The sequence below is a fragment of the Sciurus vulgaris genome (genome assembly GCF_902686455.1).
Source record: "Sciurus vulgaris genome assembly, chromosome: 8".
NCBI classification, from domain to species: domain Eukaryota; kingdom Metazoa; phylum Chordata; class Mammalia; order Rodentia; family Sciuridae; genus Sciurus; species Sciurus vulgaris.
In genome coordinates, this window is record NC_136468.1 from 92,563,833 (window position 1) to 92,579,355 (window position 15,523).

At 40.8% G+C, this 15,523-nt stretch overlaps 1 protein-coding gene across 2 annotated transcripts; it reads left to right on the forward strand.

Moving 5' to 3' along the window:
* Nucleotides 1-1,548: 1,548 nt before the first annotated feature.
* On the forward strand, nt 1,549-15,166 carry PPP1R17 (protein phosphatase 1 regulatory subunit 17). Of its 2 annotated transcripts, none has more exons than XM_079149867.1 (4): nt 1,549-1,650; nt 5,123-5,278; nt 6,649-6,801; nt 14,393-15,166. In XM_079149867.1, exons 1-4 carry the CDS (start codon nt 1,569-1,571, stop codon nt 14,470-14,472), a joined length of 471 nt encoding a protein of 156 aa, XP_079005993.1. In that variant the 5' UTR covers nt 1,549-1,568; the 3' UTR covers nt 14,473-15,166. The 2 variants fall into 2 exon arrangements, with proteins under 2 accessions (XP_079005993.1, XP_079005994.1); XM_079149868.1 differs by having other exon boundaries at nt 5,126-5,278.
* The last annotated feature ends 357 nt before the right edge of the window (nt 15,167-15,523 follow it).

Consider the following 15,523-nt stretch of genomic DNA (forward strand, 5'->3'; position numbering starts at 1 on the left):
TTGGGTCAGCTCCTCCATGGGGTGATGTTCTGTACAACATCTATGACTGGACCCATGACTGCCCGGAGAGGAGAAAGATTGGTTAATTAGGTGCCAAGGTCCACATCCGAGGCTGTACCTTTGCCTTGAGACCTCAGCACTGAGACCCCTTCTGAGTGTTTCCCATAGCTCTCCTCTTCATGAAAGAGGAGGGGGCTACCGGAGATAGCAGCATAGTTCTTTATGGTCCCAGGGAGTTGGCCGTCTCTCTATATACACTAAGAACAATGGTCTGCATTGATTTCTGCTGAAGTCACATAGTACAATCAGTCTGCCCAGAGTGACACTAAAAGCCAGGCTCAAGTGATCAGTTAATGGCTCCATCTGCTACACAATGATCTCAACTCACAGAGGGAGAGGCCCTCCAGCCTTTCCTGAGAACACTGGCTTATTCCTCAGAAGACAACTGAGTCGAACTCATTCTATGAACCTGGAATGTTAGCATAACAGGTCTTTGTGTTCCTCTGTGTACCACAGGACCAGGATTCTCAAGAAAAGAGAATTGGCTGAGCCAATGTAACCTTATTTGTTTCTCCCCCACCATTCTTGCTACTGTAGGACCTAAGTAATGAATTATCAGAGAGAACCTCAGAAACAAACTTAAGAAACAGAATTTGAACAGACCCTAATGAAGATTTCCTATAAATCCCAGCTAATGCATTTTTCATTCAGACCATTCAACACATGCCCATTCTGGATTTCCACTCCTCCTGGGCAATGGCTGTGTCTAATGGCTCTGGAAAGTTCAAATGGATTTGTGGTTCAGGAAAGATGGCGGATAAGGGGAAGGGAACAGACTTGCTGTCATGTCAGGAATCCCTAGAGAGAAAATAATGAAGATTCATTTGAGACCAAATTTTCTCCTGGCACATCTCTACCACCCTCATAATATGAATTGGGAAGCAGTCTCATTACCTTCTAGTTATAAGACATAATGGTTGAAAACTAGAAGTCTGGTTAAATTTGGATACAATGAGTCACTTTGTTTTTAAGAGACTTGCATGTCTATTGTCTGCAAAACGAGATTTGGATCTAGACTTGGTAGTTTAATAGATGCATGACTAAGTAAATAAGGTAAATTTTGTGAGCCTCAGTTTCCTCATCTGTGAAATAGACAATTCTACTTTGTTACTTGCTACCTAATTCTACTCAGCCAAAAAAAATAGGTAAAATTCCATCAAGATTTTCTATAACCCTCAGCTAACTCATTTCTAACTCAGAATTTGTCTAAGTATTTATTCTGAAACTCTTAAAATGCCTCTGAAAGAGGGAAAATGTTGAGCACTGATATATGACAATTAGCAAATGAACCCGTGTGCATGCATGTGGGGATATATGATCCATTTTATTTTAGCTTAAAGTTCCATCCCTAAGTAAAAGAAGCAGACTTAAAAACAAGATTGAGTTGGGAAATAATAGTAAGTGCTCAATAAATATGTTTATTTATTAATTGAATGGATGAACTGAGGGCACACTTATGGACTGTTTCTTACACATCTGTAATTTAAGAAATACACCCCTCTCCTTTGATGATGTCCACTGAGCAAATGCAGCCACTGGAGCTCTCAGAAGACAGACTGGACAAACTAGACCCTCGTTACAGCCACTTAGGTAAGTGCTCCACTGTGAACATCAGTCATGGAAGTCAGAAAGGGGCGTCTCTGCCATACGGTGTGCAGGCAAGTCAGAGAGAGGCCCCTGAAACCTGATAGACTGTGCCTTCTGGTGACAGCCAACACCAGATGGACGGGCAAATAGCCATGGGTCTGTGGGGTCTGCCATGTAAATATTAGCTGAAGCACTGGGGACAGGTTCATTAGTGTTAAAGAGAGAGAGAAAGAGGAAGCATTGTCCTCTTTTGTGGGTCCGCTAGAGTCCCAGGCAGAGCATTTTTGAGGCAATAAATGGGATGTGGCAGTAGAGCTTGTTTCCAGTATTTCCCGGCACACTTACACCCCATGTGCAGTGCCAATAAAATATTTCAAATATCTCTCTTTGCCTATCAAGACAGAATTTTAAATAGCTTTTTTCTGTTTTATTGTCAATCTGTTTCCTTTCCAGAACTGACTTTTTGCATAACCTTTGTAATGAAAATACCAGAAACATTTCTGCCTCTACCCATTTCTAAAAATGAGACACTCAGACTTTTGATGGATGGGCCTTTTGCATATTCATAGCCTTTGTTTATGCCTTGCCCGGTTATGACTCCCCCCTCCTCTCCCCTCTCCCCATTTGCCATCAAGATAGTTTATGTTCAGAATTTCTCCAAAAGTGGGGAAAAATGCAATTGAAGTAAAAGTATAAACTGAAGCAAATGTCTTGCTCTATGTATTGTGTGCAGAGTAGTGCCCTAGGGTCAAATGGTGGCCCACCCCTGACAGGCACATTTCCAAGCTGTCCCTCCAGAGACCCCACAGCTGGGCAACACACATTCCAAGCAACACTCATTCATTCACTCATTCATTCATTCATACCCATGGTATGTTTAAGAGGGGAGATATTTACTGGTCAGTGGGAGAACACATTTTAAGAATTGCTTTTTCAACCAGGCATTAAGATTCACAATTTCAAGAGCCTGGGTTTAATTCTGATTCCATAAACTGCCATCAGTGTACCCTCTGCCTTTTATTTGATATTTTTTTAAATTATTATTATTTTTTTTTATTTAGCTTTTAACTTTTATACTACACTATTTTGGTAGGCTTCTTTTGGAACTGAATGAGATGATGTGTTCAGGAATGGTATTAGTGTTTAACAACTGGGAAAGCATAGGCACAGATGGATCAGAAAAAGTGTTGGTCAATCCTGTCTGCTGGAATGATGTAGAATCACCCAGTACAGAAGTGGTACTCAGTAAAGCCTCCTTTGCCTCCTTTTTTTGTGTATGTAAACTTCATATTATCCAATGCCTAGCACACAGTACCACATCAATCAGTGTTAATTAAATTGAGAGGATGGGATGAAATTATCAAAATCTTTTAGGTAAAGGAAATGTTTATTACTATGAGATGTGACTGAGTAAAGTAATGCTATTTGATTTGGGGTTATGTCTAGAGATCTTTTGATAATACAGGCATAATGATGTATGGTTACTAAGTATTTCTGATAGCTGTTTCCTCAGACATGTTGAATTTTCTAAAAAAAGGATATTCCAGACCCATAAAGCTCAATAAGCCATAAACAACTTGAAGGCAAGAATGATGTGCTATTAAAAAATATACTATTATTCCTAGACTTTAGCAGGGTCCGGCATCCACTAGGAGCTTAATACCTTGGTTTAATAAAGGAATGAATGACACAGGTTCTGTCTAGATCCACAAACCTAAAATGAAGAAGCTTGACACATTTGATTCTCAATGTTTCAAATAAATTTACCTAAATATTTTCCTGAGAAAGAAACAGAAGGAAAGAGAAAAGGGGGTAGTGGTGGTAGGAATGGAGAGAGTGGGGAAAGAGGCAGGGATCTGAAAGATCCAGTTAACCTCTAAATGTCCCCACGCTCATTCTTATTTGTAGATCTGGCCAGACCTGCATTCAGGTCATAGCTAAGAGTTTCCAGAGAAGGAAAGTAACTTGGTCGTTTTTGTGGAATTGGTCACTTTGAATCCTAACACAATAGCTCCTTATGCTATGTATATGGGAATCCATTCATTCAAGCATACACTCAACAAACATTTAATTATTGCTGCTAAGAAGACGAAAAGGAAGAGAAGATCTGCACAAATAAGAACGACATCAGTGAATTCCTCATTTGCCTTCATTTCTATGGCCAGAGGAGTCTTCCTGGTAGTTCAAACTAGGACTTCGCCATTTGTCACCTTAGGACCTTTATAAGGGTGTTTCCTGAGCAAAACTGCTGTGAATTTTCAGAAAATGAGAAAGGATAGCCAGGACTGGAGTTTTCAGGGGAAAACTGATGAAGATGGGGCTTTCTTCTGGGCCTGGTGGAAGATTAGGGCTGAGGAATGGCAGAGGATGCATTTTTTTTAAACTTTTGAAATACATAAAATCTATCAGATCGTTTCCAAACATGGGCAAATTGAACTTCTTTTCCTCTTCATTTTAGTTCTGTGTATCTAGACATAATCTCTCTCTCTCTCTCTCTCTCTCTCTCTCTCTCTCTCTCTCTTTCTCTCTCTCACACACACACACACACAGTGATTTTTAATATTAAAATATTGAGAGACTATTAAAGTTCCTAGAAATCAAGGCCAAGTTCCCAGAATTGGCAAACAAAAAGAGTTAGGATTTGAACTTGGCGTAGTCTGATTCTCATTCAACATGCACTTATTGAAGGGAAGAGCATTAAGAATAAAACTGCATAAAAGCGTATAATCCCTCATCTCCAGGAAGACTGAATGGAGCAACAGATAAATCATCTTGGAGCAATGAATGAGGGTTAGGACAGTGACAGAGAAGCACAAAGGAGAGCAATCACAACCTTCAGAGGCCAGGAGTGATGGGATCTGATGGAAGTGAGGTAGAAGCAGGACATCAAGGCTCTGATGAAGTCCTGAAGGGACTGAGAAAAAGAAAGAAATGCAGAAGGAGACAAAGGATCTGGAATTAGGATGATGGGCAAATAGGACAACTGCCAGGCCAGGGAGAAGGCGAACGATGGAGCCCAGGCGTGAACCGGCAGGAGGACAAGGCTGGCCCCAGGATCAAGGGACGGTGGGGGATTTACTGAGAACCCTGGGGAAACTTCCTGAGATCAGGGAAGCCTCAGGTTCCACACAGACCCTTGGGGTCTCCAAAGACAGCAAACCTTGGGCAAAGGGAATCGAACACTAGCAGAGAGCCTATGCCCATCAGAAACAAGTCAAACCCACTCTGACCAAATTTTGGTTTGGTGACCAAATTTTTAAGTTCCTCTTGGTCATGATATTCAAGTTCTCTTAATTTGGGTTTTCACAGAATTCTAGTTTTGCTTTCTATTCTATACATCATATAAATCTACACAAGTCCTCTGTTGAAGAGACAAAAATAATAAACGCTTCCCTTTTCCAGACCAAATGACCTTTGCTCCCAGAGTGGGACTAACCCTTACATTCTTTTTTTTTTCTTCACATCCTGTCAAAAGCAGATGATCTTTCAGACCAGTTCATTAAGGACTGTGATCTCAAAAAGAAGCCAAGAAAGGGAAAAAATATACAGGCCAACCTGAATGTTGAGTCAGACCAAAAAAAACCAAGGAGGAAAGATACCCCCGCACTGCACATCCCGCCTTTTATACCAGGTAATGGACGGTGAAGCCGCTTTGCACAGCTGTAAAGACCACTGCATCATGTAGGACTGCTGGATCACGTTATCTTAATACATTTCTCTTTAAATATTTGGGCATTTAAATGCTAAAATAATAGTGAATTATCATAACACTATATTTATAATACAATATAGTATTTTTCATGCACTGAGAGTGGACTTTGGGGACAGAGAGACATGCTCTGTTACAGTCATTGGGGGTCCAGGTTGATAAGCTCTATCATTATCAACATACAGTGAACAAAGCCACCATGAACTTCCAAAGCCATCATGATCATCAACATCCACCTTGCATAAAGTGACAGAAAGGAGGATTGGTGGGGAGATGGATGTGGGACAGTCACACGCCACACCTGACCATAAAGGAGACTGGGAATATAATCCAGCTCCATGCCCAGAAGAAACATAAGCAGTCTAATGACCAACTAACATGTCTCTATGGCACCCTTAGGTCTGACGTGTGACACTCCTTGATGCTCGAAAGCTTTATTTGCTTTGTCTCTTTTTCCCCTTCACTCTTGGCCATTTCCTTAATGTCCTTTCCATTCACAACATACTTTGAGGGGTACAAGACAAATGAAACACAAATATTTCTGGAAGGAACTTCCAGATGTGTAAGAAATAACAATAGCTCATACGTACCTGAAATATGCAGACGTGACATCATGGGCTGGGACAGAGCTCAGTGGTAGAGTGCTTGCTAGCATGCATGAGACCCTGGATTCCATCTCCAACACTGCAAAAAAAGAAAAAAGAAGAAACATCATGGGAGCTCTTAATTAAGGACCAGGGAAACTGAGTCTGGGTAGTGAACTCTGATTTTTTAAAGAGTTATTAAATGATGGAGAAAATTTTTACCTGTAGAACAGAGATGAGGAAGCAGGTAGGTGAAGGTGGATATCAGTAGAGCAATAGTTAAGGTCTAAGGGTGGAAGTGTGTGGCACCTAACTTGCAAAACAGATGAAGACCCCTCTGGCTAAGGAAGGTGAGCTTTGGAGACAGAAAACTCCAGGCTCCATTCCTGTCTGACACCTAGGAAGTGGAATAAATTGAACATATTTCTTTAGCTCTCTTTCCTCAAGTAGGTGATGGTGGTAGTGATACTAAATTTATGAGGCTAGTGTGAAATCAGGCCTGAAAAATCCCTTTGTATAGAGGATATTCCTAGCATAGTTGGCATAAATATTATTCTTACTCTAAGGAAACTTCTTGTATTAAAATAAGTTTGGAAAAACTACCTTGACTTCCTTCGCCAGGTGTATGTGCCGACTTTACGCACAGCCCTCCTCTACGGGACATGTTCACTTGATCCTGCTCCTCTCTCTGTTCCCCTAACCATGCAGGTGTGATTTCAGAACACTTAATTAGAAGATACGATGTTCAAGAGAGACATCCAAAGGGCAAAATAAACCCAGCTCTTCATAACTCTGACCTGGAACAGAAAAAGCCAAGGAGAAAAGACACACCTGCCCTGCACGTGCCCCCCTTTGCAGCAGGTAAAAGAGCAGGAGGTGGCGGGAGCCTGACCATCTGGAGGTGCGGGGACATGGTCTCTGTCTTGCCCCAGTTCTCTGGGGAGGGGTCACATTTACTGCTGCCTCTCCGATTTCTCTTCATTGGTAGTTCCCTAGGGGCTGACCTGGAGATGCCAGAGGCTCAGAGATTACTCCTGCTCCAGCAGAGCTGGTCAAATTCACTGAGCCAGTGAAATAGAAATGTCAGTGGGTCCTTGAGAATTGGTGAAATACCCTTCCCAATCTCAAGTGGGTCGTGCATCCAGTGACTGTTGGCTGAGCCTCCCAAGCCGCATGGACTAATTGACCAAATTCTCAAAATAGGAGAGAGAAAGAGGGAGGGAGGAGAGAAAGAAAAATGCAGAAATACTGCTAGTTATCTTAATATATGTCAAATAGAAAAAACCTTACTGATTGTATTTATAATCCCAGGCTATAAGGGAGAGCATATGAGGTGTAGTCCTTGTCCCTGAGAAGTTTATGTGCAAGTTAGGGAATAAGACATGTACACTCATGATTAGAGTGTGAGACATGTGTGTGTGTGTGTGTGTGTGTGTGTTATTTAGATGGTTTTGAAGGGAGAGTGGCAACTGGGAAATGTATTAATCTTTATTGAGAACCTAATAAATGTTAGATGCGACTTGTATCATGGACTTTTAAAAATCTTCCGAGTAATGCAGCAGAGTAGCTATTATCTCCCTTTTTAGATGGAGAAACTAAGAAAATTTAATTCATCTATCAGACACTTTGAAGTCTTACATGGATGAGATGGATAGATGGAAGGATGGATGGATGGCTAATTAATTAGTTGGACTAATGATGGAATGACCAGATAAATAAGTGAATTGATCAAGGTTAAACACTACAAGGTGGCAGACCTGGAGCTCAAACCTGAGCCCATCCCCCTTTGATCAGGTTTTTACTATACTATGCTATGGTTTGGACTTTGAGCATCATAGGAATCCAGAAGTTCAACTTTTGGAATAAGATTTGATTGCTATTATAGAACCATGTTTCCCATTATTTAATTTAATAAAAAAAAAAAAAAAGAGAGACATTGCAGAAGAAGACACCGTGACAAAGGCAGTCAAGGCCTCTAGATCTCCAGGCCAGCTAGAGGACCTTGTCCCAAGTTCCATAAATTTGTGTTCTCTGACCTTCCCTTCCTTTCATCTCCCTCATCCACTCTTTCCAACTCTTTCCTTCCACCTAATCTTCTTTCTTCACCACTTATCTACTTACCCATATGTCAAAATGCATGTGACTCCACCTAGTCATGCTTAGTGATATTCTCTCCCTCTCTCTCTCTCTCTCACACACACACACACTTATATCCACCCACATTTCTAGAGACCAGCCTTTCTGAACTCTGACTACACTAAGCTTTTGATAATAAAATGTACTGATAACACAAGAAGTTTAGAACATGCAGAAGCTGAATCATCAATCTTCAGTATTTTAATGAATATTTGTTAAATCCTTGATATGTTCTAGGCACTGACACTGGAAGAAAGTTAATAATCATAAAGTCAGCTGGGCTCTGTGGTGCAAGCCTGTAATCCCAGCAATTTGGAAGGCTGAGGCAGGAGGACTGCAGGTTCAAAGCCAGTCTCAGCAATTTAGAAAGGCCCTGAGCAACTCAGCAAGATCCTGTCTCTAAATAAAATATAAAAAAGGGCTGGGGTTGTGGCTCAGTGGTCAAGCGCCACTGGGTTCAATCTCTGGTACCAAAATAATAACAATAATAATAATAATAATAATAGTAATACAGACAAATAAACAATAGAATGTCTACTAGGGGCAGTGCTATTGAAGAAAAGTGAAGTCAGGCATGGAAAAAGGGAGAGAGCTAGAGACTGCTTCCTGAGTTGGGAGTGTGGGGAAGCCTTCTCTTAAGGGACACTTAAGCAGAGACCTGAACAAGGTGTGTGGGAGGGTGCCATGGGAATAACTGGGTGAAGAATATTTGAGCCAGTGACAAGTTCAAGTGTCCTCAAGCAGCAATGTCTTCAGCCTTTCCTTCCTTAGTATTTATTGAGAACATATTATGTACTGAGCACTCTTCAAGTGCTAGACATATACTAGAAAACAAAACTTTAAAAAAAAAAACCCTTATCATCCTTGAGCTTGTACTCTAGGTAGGGGAATATAATAACTAAATAAATAGCTGATCCTGAAGCAGAATAAAAGCACATTTTCCAAATCTCACAGGCAGGCAACTTGGAAACTACAAGAAAACTCACTCAGAGTGAATGACCCATTCTATCACTTGCCTGGGCAGGATCTGCATTAGTTTTTACTTCCCTCATTAGTCTTTTACTTCAGTCAACAGAGGTGGCTGATTACAACTCTCCTACCTCATGTACGACTGAAGGAAGAAGCCACTCTCTAGCCTCTAACAGGTACATGGAGAGCAAGCTAGGGGCAGAATCCTTTCTTCTTTCAGAGTAGATTTCTCATTGGAAAAGGATTCCAGAGACTTTGGTATAACTGACTTAAGACTAATAGCCAACAGTCACTATTTATCAATTCCAACACTTAACCAAGGGAGGAAGGAATGGTTACATGGTGATATTTCCATGGTATGACTGCACCATGTTGATGGATTAATAAAAATGACTGATAAGTAATCATTTTGACTCATGTAACCCAGATGAGCAAACTGATCCATAGACATGGAGTTTTGTTTTTTTTTCCTTTTTCGTATTAGTTTACTCATTCTGTAGGTCATGTTGCAACATAGGATATTCTACTTTATAATTATGTACGACATTTTATTTTGCCTCTGTTAAATATTTCTGTCCTTATATGAGAAAGAAAGAGAGGCACAGATTGTGTCACGTGCTTTCTCATTTGCAAGTAAGCCAGGTGAGGTTGTGTGTAGCATGCAGACAGTTCTCTGGAGAAATGGACCAAGGATGGGTGGGAAGGTCTGCCCCTGCTTCGGCTGTGCTGCGTTCTCACCTCTACTGACCCTCAAACTGATCACACATTTTCCTCCAGCTCCACCTGTCCAGGTCTCTATTACCTTCCAAAACTCAGCTAACTCAAAGCCTCTGTTAACCAACCTTTTCAAGTCCAAAATGATTTTTCTATTCTGAACTAACTCTGTACTAGTCATGGGCTTGCAAATACCCAAGATCTGGGCATTGTTTTTAGTGCGGTCTTTTTGTTGTTCTTATTATTGTAGCTGTTACTTAAAGACCTACATCAACAACTTGCTTGCTGAATTCATGAGGACTGGGTTGTGATTCATTCACCTTATGTTTCTGGTGTTGACCTTGATATCTAGTTCAATCCTTTCTTTATACCAGTGCTCAATAACTATCTGCTGATTTGATATTCTACTTGTCTATCATGATTCTGTAATACCTGATAGAGACTGATTATTTTCCACCCATTCTTGTATTTATTTTACTACCACAGAGTTAGCAGTGAGACAAAAATATTTACAGGCAGGGAGTCATCCTATTACACAAAATTTCGCATAAGATTTAAAGACAAATGAACACAACTTTAAGAACCTTCTTCATTTCGCCCATTCCTGAAAGGGGGACTAGAAGAAGTATCTCAAAGTACTGATAACACTATTAAATAAAGTATCAAAGCACTTAGAGTTTTGGGCCTATTGAAATTCCTCAATAAATGTTAGTTCCTCTTCATTTTCTGTTTAATCTGAAATTCTTTGAGATAAGTCTAACAATCTCTGAAAATGAGAATTCTCCTGACTTCATACCAACCTGCTGATTTAAGGAACTTCCTAATTTATTGAGCTCTGATCACTTGGCAATGTATGCTGCCTATATACCACTACCTAAATCCCAAAATAACAACTTCCTGTTGAATCAAAAATGTTTATCAAACACTGCAGTGTGTTTAAGGGTTGGAAGGATGCTGTTTATCCAATAGACACATTATGGAAATTTTTGAGTCAGCAAATCGCTATGTTTAAGTATGTGCAATTATAGATATTATTGTATGATTCTAGCTTTTATTAGCATATTAGCTGAAGTACTCTATTTTTGAAGAGCCTTTTAGTATCTAAAGATTTGGCAGTAATCAAAATGCTAGTTAAGCTGATAAGGATAGCGCCTTCGGCAGATGTTCAGAAAGACTCACATTGGTTCTAATGAGGGTGTTGGGAGGAACTCACAGACAAATGTACCCTGGAGACATCTCCTCTCATTAGCCCTTGGCAAGGGAACACTGGACAAGGATTCACTCTCTCCTCTAAGTCTCTTGCTAACCACCGTCCTTCTCCTAGGTTAATGAGCTTATTTGACAGGTTCCAACTGCCAGAATAGCCCCTCGATGGAATATCTCAGGCTCCCTTGCCAGCTCCAGGCTTGCTCCCAACTTGGTCCACAGTTGCCAGGACCCCCATCTTGATGACTATATGACAGGGAGTGCTGGTTGTGATTGGTCAGGACCAGATAACCAAGCATAGATTAAGAGAGAAAGAAGTCTTGGGTTGAGTTCTGTAGCACATGAAGCCAAGCATAGCGTGGCTAGAAGCATTGAAGAGGAATCTGCTGGAAAACTGGTCCATGAACTGTGAACATTTGGGTAGTTTAGGGGAATCAGACATCAAAATATTGTGCTTATACAGAGGAAAGGGACTAGTTTGTCCTTTGAAAGAGATACCTCTTCTGTCCAGCTTATAATAGAGCATTTTCTCTCATATGGTTTGTTAAGGCAGGTGCTGCCTTCTCCCTGGCTCCTCTGGGTCAGAGGCACATGGTTGTAATGTGGATGACCAGTTGTAGTTGCTGCTGTCCATGGGATCTTTCTCAAAAACAGCTTACTGCAAGGCTGTTGCCCCTCAGAGACCCAGGACTCATAGCCTTGGTCTTAAAACACACCAAGGTCTTAAAAGCAGCCAAGTTCCCTAATATTCGCCTCTAAAGAGAGAGGGAGGAACTGACATTTGTTAAATCCCTGCTACATCCCAAGTCTTGTGCCAGATGGTAGACTTTCCTTTGAGAATATCAGGGGAAGATGGATGTATTGCCCAGTGGTTCCTGCAATGTAAAAAGCACTCTAGCAATGTTTATGTGAGGTATTACTACTGCATAAACAAATGTAGGCCTCACTCTATCATGGGGCATGACATCCTGTGGGAGATACACAAGCAATTTCTTCCAATTTTACAGGAGTATGAACTGAGACTCACAAAGATTAGTTGAGCTGCTTGGTATTGAATGATCACCAAAGTCAAAGCTGTCTGGCTCTAGACTTTACCTTCCTTCAATGACACAGTTCTGCTTCCCCCAAGAGAACAGAGCATCAGGAAGAAGTCAAATCAGACCAGTGCATCTCATAGCCAGGTCATTTTCAAATCACCAAAGCATCAAGAACAAGAATGCAGTGGTAACATATATACATTCCTGATGAAAGGCTCATCCTAAACAATAATATCCATGAAATCCAGGTTTCAATGAGCTCACATGACAGTCAGCTTTCTGTTACTGTAACATAATACTGAGAGATTTCACATCATGGTCTTTGACCCTGCTGCTTTTGGATAGGGTGAAAGCAGAAATATCATGGAAGGAAGCATGTGGTGCAGCCAAGCTGCTCACCTCATGGTGGTCAGGAAGCAGAGATAGAGGAGAGGGCAGGAAGGGACCAGAGTCCCAATCTACTCTTAAAGGGCATGACCTAACTTTCTTCCACTAGGCCCTGCCTCCTAAAAGTTCCATCTCCTCCCAAGAGTGCCATCAGCTGAGGAATAAGCCTTCAATACATGAGTCATTGGAGGACATTTAATTAAGCTCCAAATCAGAATACATACGTTTTTAGTATAAAACATTAAAATTAATGCTTAACTCTACAAGTATAAAATGGTAGTTCACTTTCAACTTGAAATTAATTCATGTGCTCCTGTGGATAGGCCACTTTACTTTAGGAAGGGTCAGCTTTTATCATTTAGGAGATTCCTTCTATCCTTGAACTCCCAGGACCTCCCCATCCCCCAACTTTTGGCCCAGATTCTCATCTTACTCTATTTCAAAGATGCCCAAAGTAACCACAAAGGTTACCAAGACTTGGAAATATAAAGGCTCTCATCCATTTTGAATCGACCTATGTTGGGCTTACTGTGGAGACATATAGAGGAAAGAAGGATGAAAAGTCTTGTAATTCAGCATAGCTAAATCTATGTTCTCCTACCAGGCTATCTTAAATTTCAAATAAAAATCTGATCCTCCATACAGTTGGTATAAGAGAAAATATCTCCCACTGTGTTTCATAAGTGATTTATGCAAAAGCCTTAGTTCCAGCCAGGCTCTTGAAATCGTTTTTCTCCTCCCATAAATATTAGCTAATTGGTAAGGAACCCATCCGAACAAACTAGGAACTGAATCAAATGAATAGTCATTAAGATTAACACATAGTTTCCATTAATTTACCACTGTTGAATGGAGTCCAGCTATAGAAAGGCACCGCTTCCCTCCCTCAAGTTTAGATCTTTATGAAATGCTTCATCAACTGGAGCCTCTAATTATGAGAGGAAGGAGGGAGGGGTCCAAGGCAGGTGTAGGAAAACAAAACTGGGGGCTGGATGGGAGGGCAGGACTGGCCTCCGTCTCAGTTCCATTGCCCTTTATTAAAATGACCCTACTTTACACTTCCCAGGATGAGCAGCACTACCCCAATCTTCGTGGCTGGACTTTTCTGAGCTAATCATCCCAGAAAATTGGGCTCAACAATGAAATTCAGACTTCTGAGTTTCATAGACCAGAAAACTCTTAACAAAATACCGTGGGGCCCAACAGAGGGCTAGCAACCTTTTATTTTTGCGAATAAGAATGAGAAGAAACAATCAACTGACATCTTTAAATTTTGTAAAAGACAAGATATGTTGATCCTCAAAAAAAGGGAAAGAGTTGTCTCAAAATAAAGAACCACTTTTTAAATTACAGCCATATAGTCATATGGAAAAATACTACATTTTTCTTATTTTCTCCTTTTGTCCCAAACTCTGTGAACCTCATCATTTCCTGGGACTGACATTTGGAAATGGCATGTACAGAGTCTCAGCTTAATATTTTTCCTGGTTGTTGGTAAAATATTTCTAAGCTTGACTTCATGAGGTTGACCAGTTGCTATGTGAGGGGGGCGGTTTTTAGTCGCTCTCAGTTATGATTATTTGCTAAGTATGTTACACACACCTTAATTGACCCAATAGTACTTTATAATAAATAGTAGTGTTCTCATTTTTATATGAGAAAATTTAGGCTTAAATGCAGATTAAGAGAGTGATTGAACTAGCCCAGTGTAGTTGAACTCCAAAATCCTATGTTTTCCATTCTACGATACTGCAAGCTTAGGATCAGAAATCAAAGAAAGAAGGTAAAGGTTGTCCCTGACTCCAAGGTTTTGCATCCCCCTGCACCCAGAGTGGTGTCCTCATAGAGCACCTTGGGAAGGCCAAATAAGGCCACCCAGCACCCTCTCCCTCAGCACAGACACTACACGTTTCTAGGTTGCCAAGCTCCTGTGTCTACACTGCAAGGTTGTCCAATTTTTTAAGCAGAGGCACTTAATTGCAGCTCTGTGCTTTGTTTTGCAGGTGTGAGACTGCTCAGGGACGAGAGACCCAAAGCGATCGTGGAAGATGACGAAAAGGATGGTGACAAGATAGCTATTTAAAGATACTTCCCCTGAGATCACTTGTAAATAGGTTAGATTGGTTCCCTATGGTGACCTAGGGAAAAAATAGACGTGTTTCTGTTCTCATTTTGTCCTAGTCTGACATCTGACGTTCAGTTCTAGACAACTTCTCCCCAAGAGACGTACTATGTCAGATTGCCAGTCACCTCTCCTGTCTCTTCTTTCTTGAGTCTGGTTTCTATTCCAACCTCTTAAATTATCATTTTCCAATGCAATGGAAAAGAAGCAGAGCATCCCGAATTAGGAGTTAACAGGGAAAGCTCTGGTGTTGGGTTTCTGCATCTTCTGGATATCTCCATTCATAGAGCAGAGCACATGGATAACATGGGAATCCTTTGTTGCTGTTTCATCTGCTGGGTAGAAATCGACTTACATCATCCAAACACCAGTTCAAGTTGGGGCCCTGTTCCAGTGAGGGAGGTGAGAAGATTAGGGTGTGAACTCACTGTTTGTTTTGAAGCCTTTTATTTCTTCTGTCCTATCTTGAGAGTGCAGTTCTGTTGATGCTCCTAAAAACCTTGTAAAAGAAGATGTAAAGGTGAATTTATGAACTGGGAGAATGGGCCCAGTCCCCCATGTCAGGGCTGAAAATACCAAAAGCAGAGAGGACCTGTCTGTCTGGGAGATTTACCAATACATCCTCTTATTTACTTGTGTTTAAAAAAAAAAATAACAGCAGTTCTTCACCATGGTTTTCCTGACATTTGTGAATTGTGGGTTGTTACTAATGATGGGAAAATAGCAATGCCCAAGATGGATTTACTTTTTAAAATTTTACGGATAAATGAAGGTCATTCTGATCTTTTTGGCATCTCACTTATTTAGGTTCTCATACAGCTTCTTTCACAGGAAGGGAAAGTGTAGTGTTAGCCAGTGAGCAGTGGTCTGTATTTAGCTCCTGTCCCAGCTTCCAATCTGTGGGTGCCTGTGAGGAGGTTATGCAGATGGATCTTCTCCATCAACCAATAGATGAGGAAAAAGGTGAGAACTGTCATAAAAATAAGAACACTCAACATTGAAATCATCATAC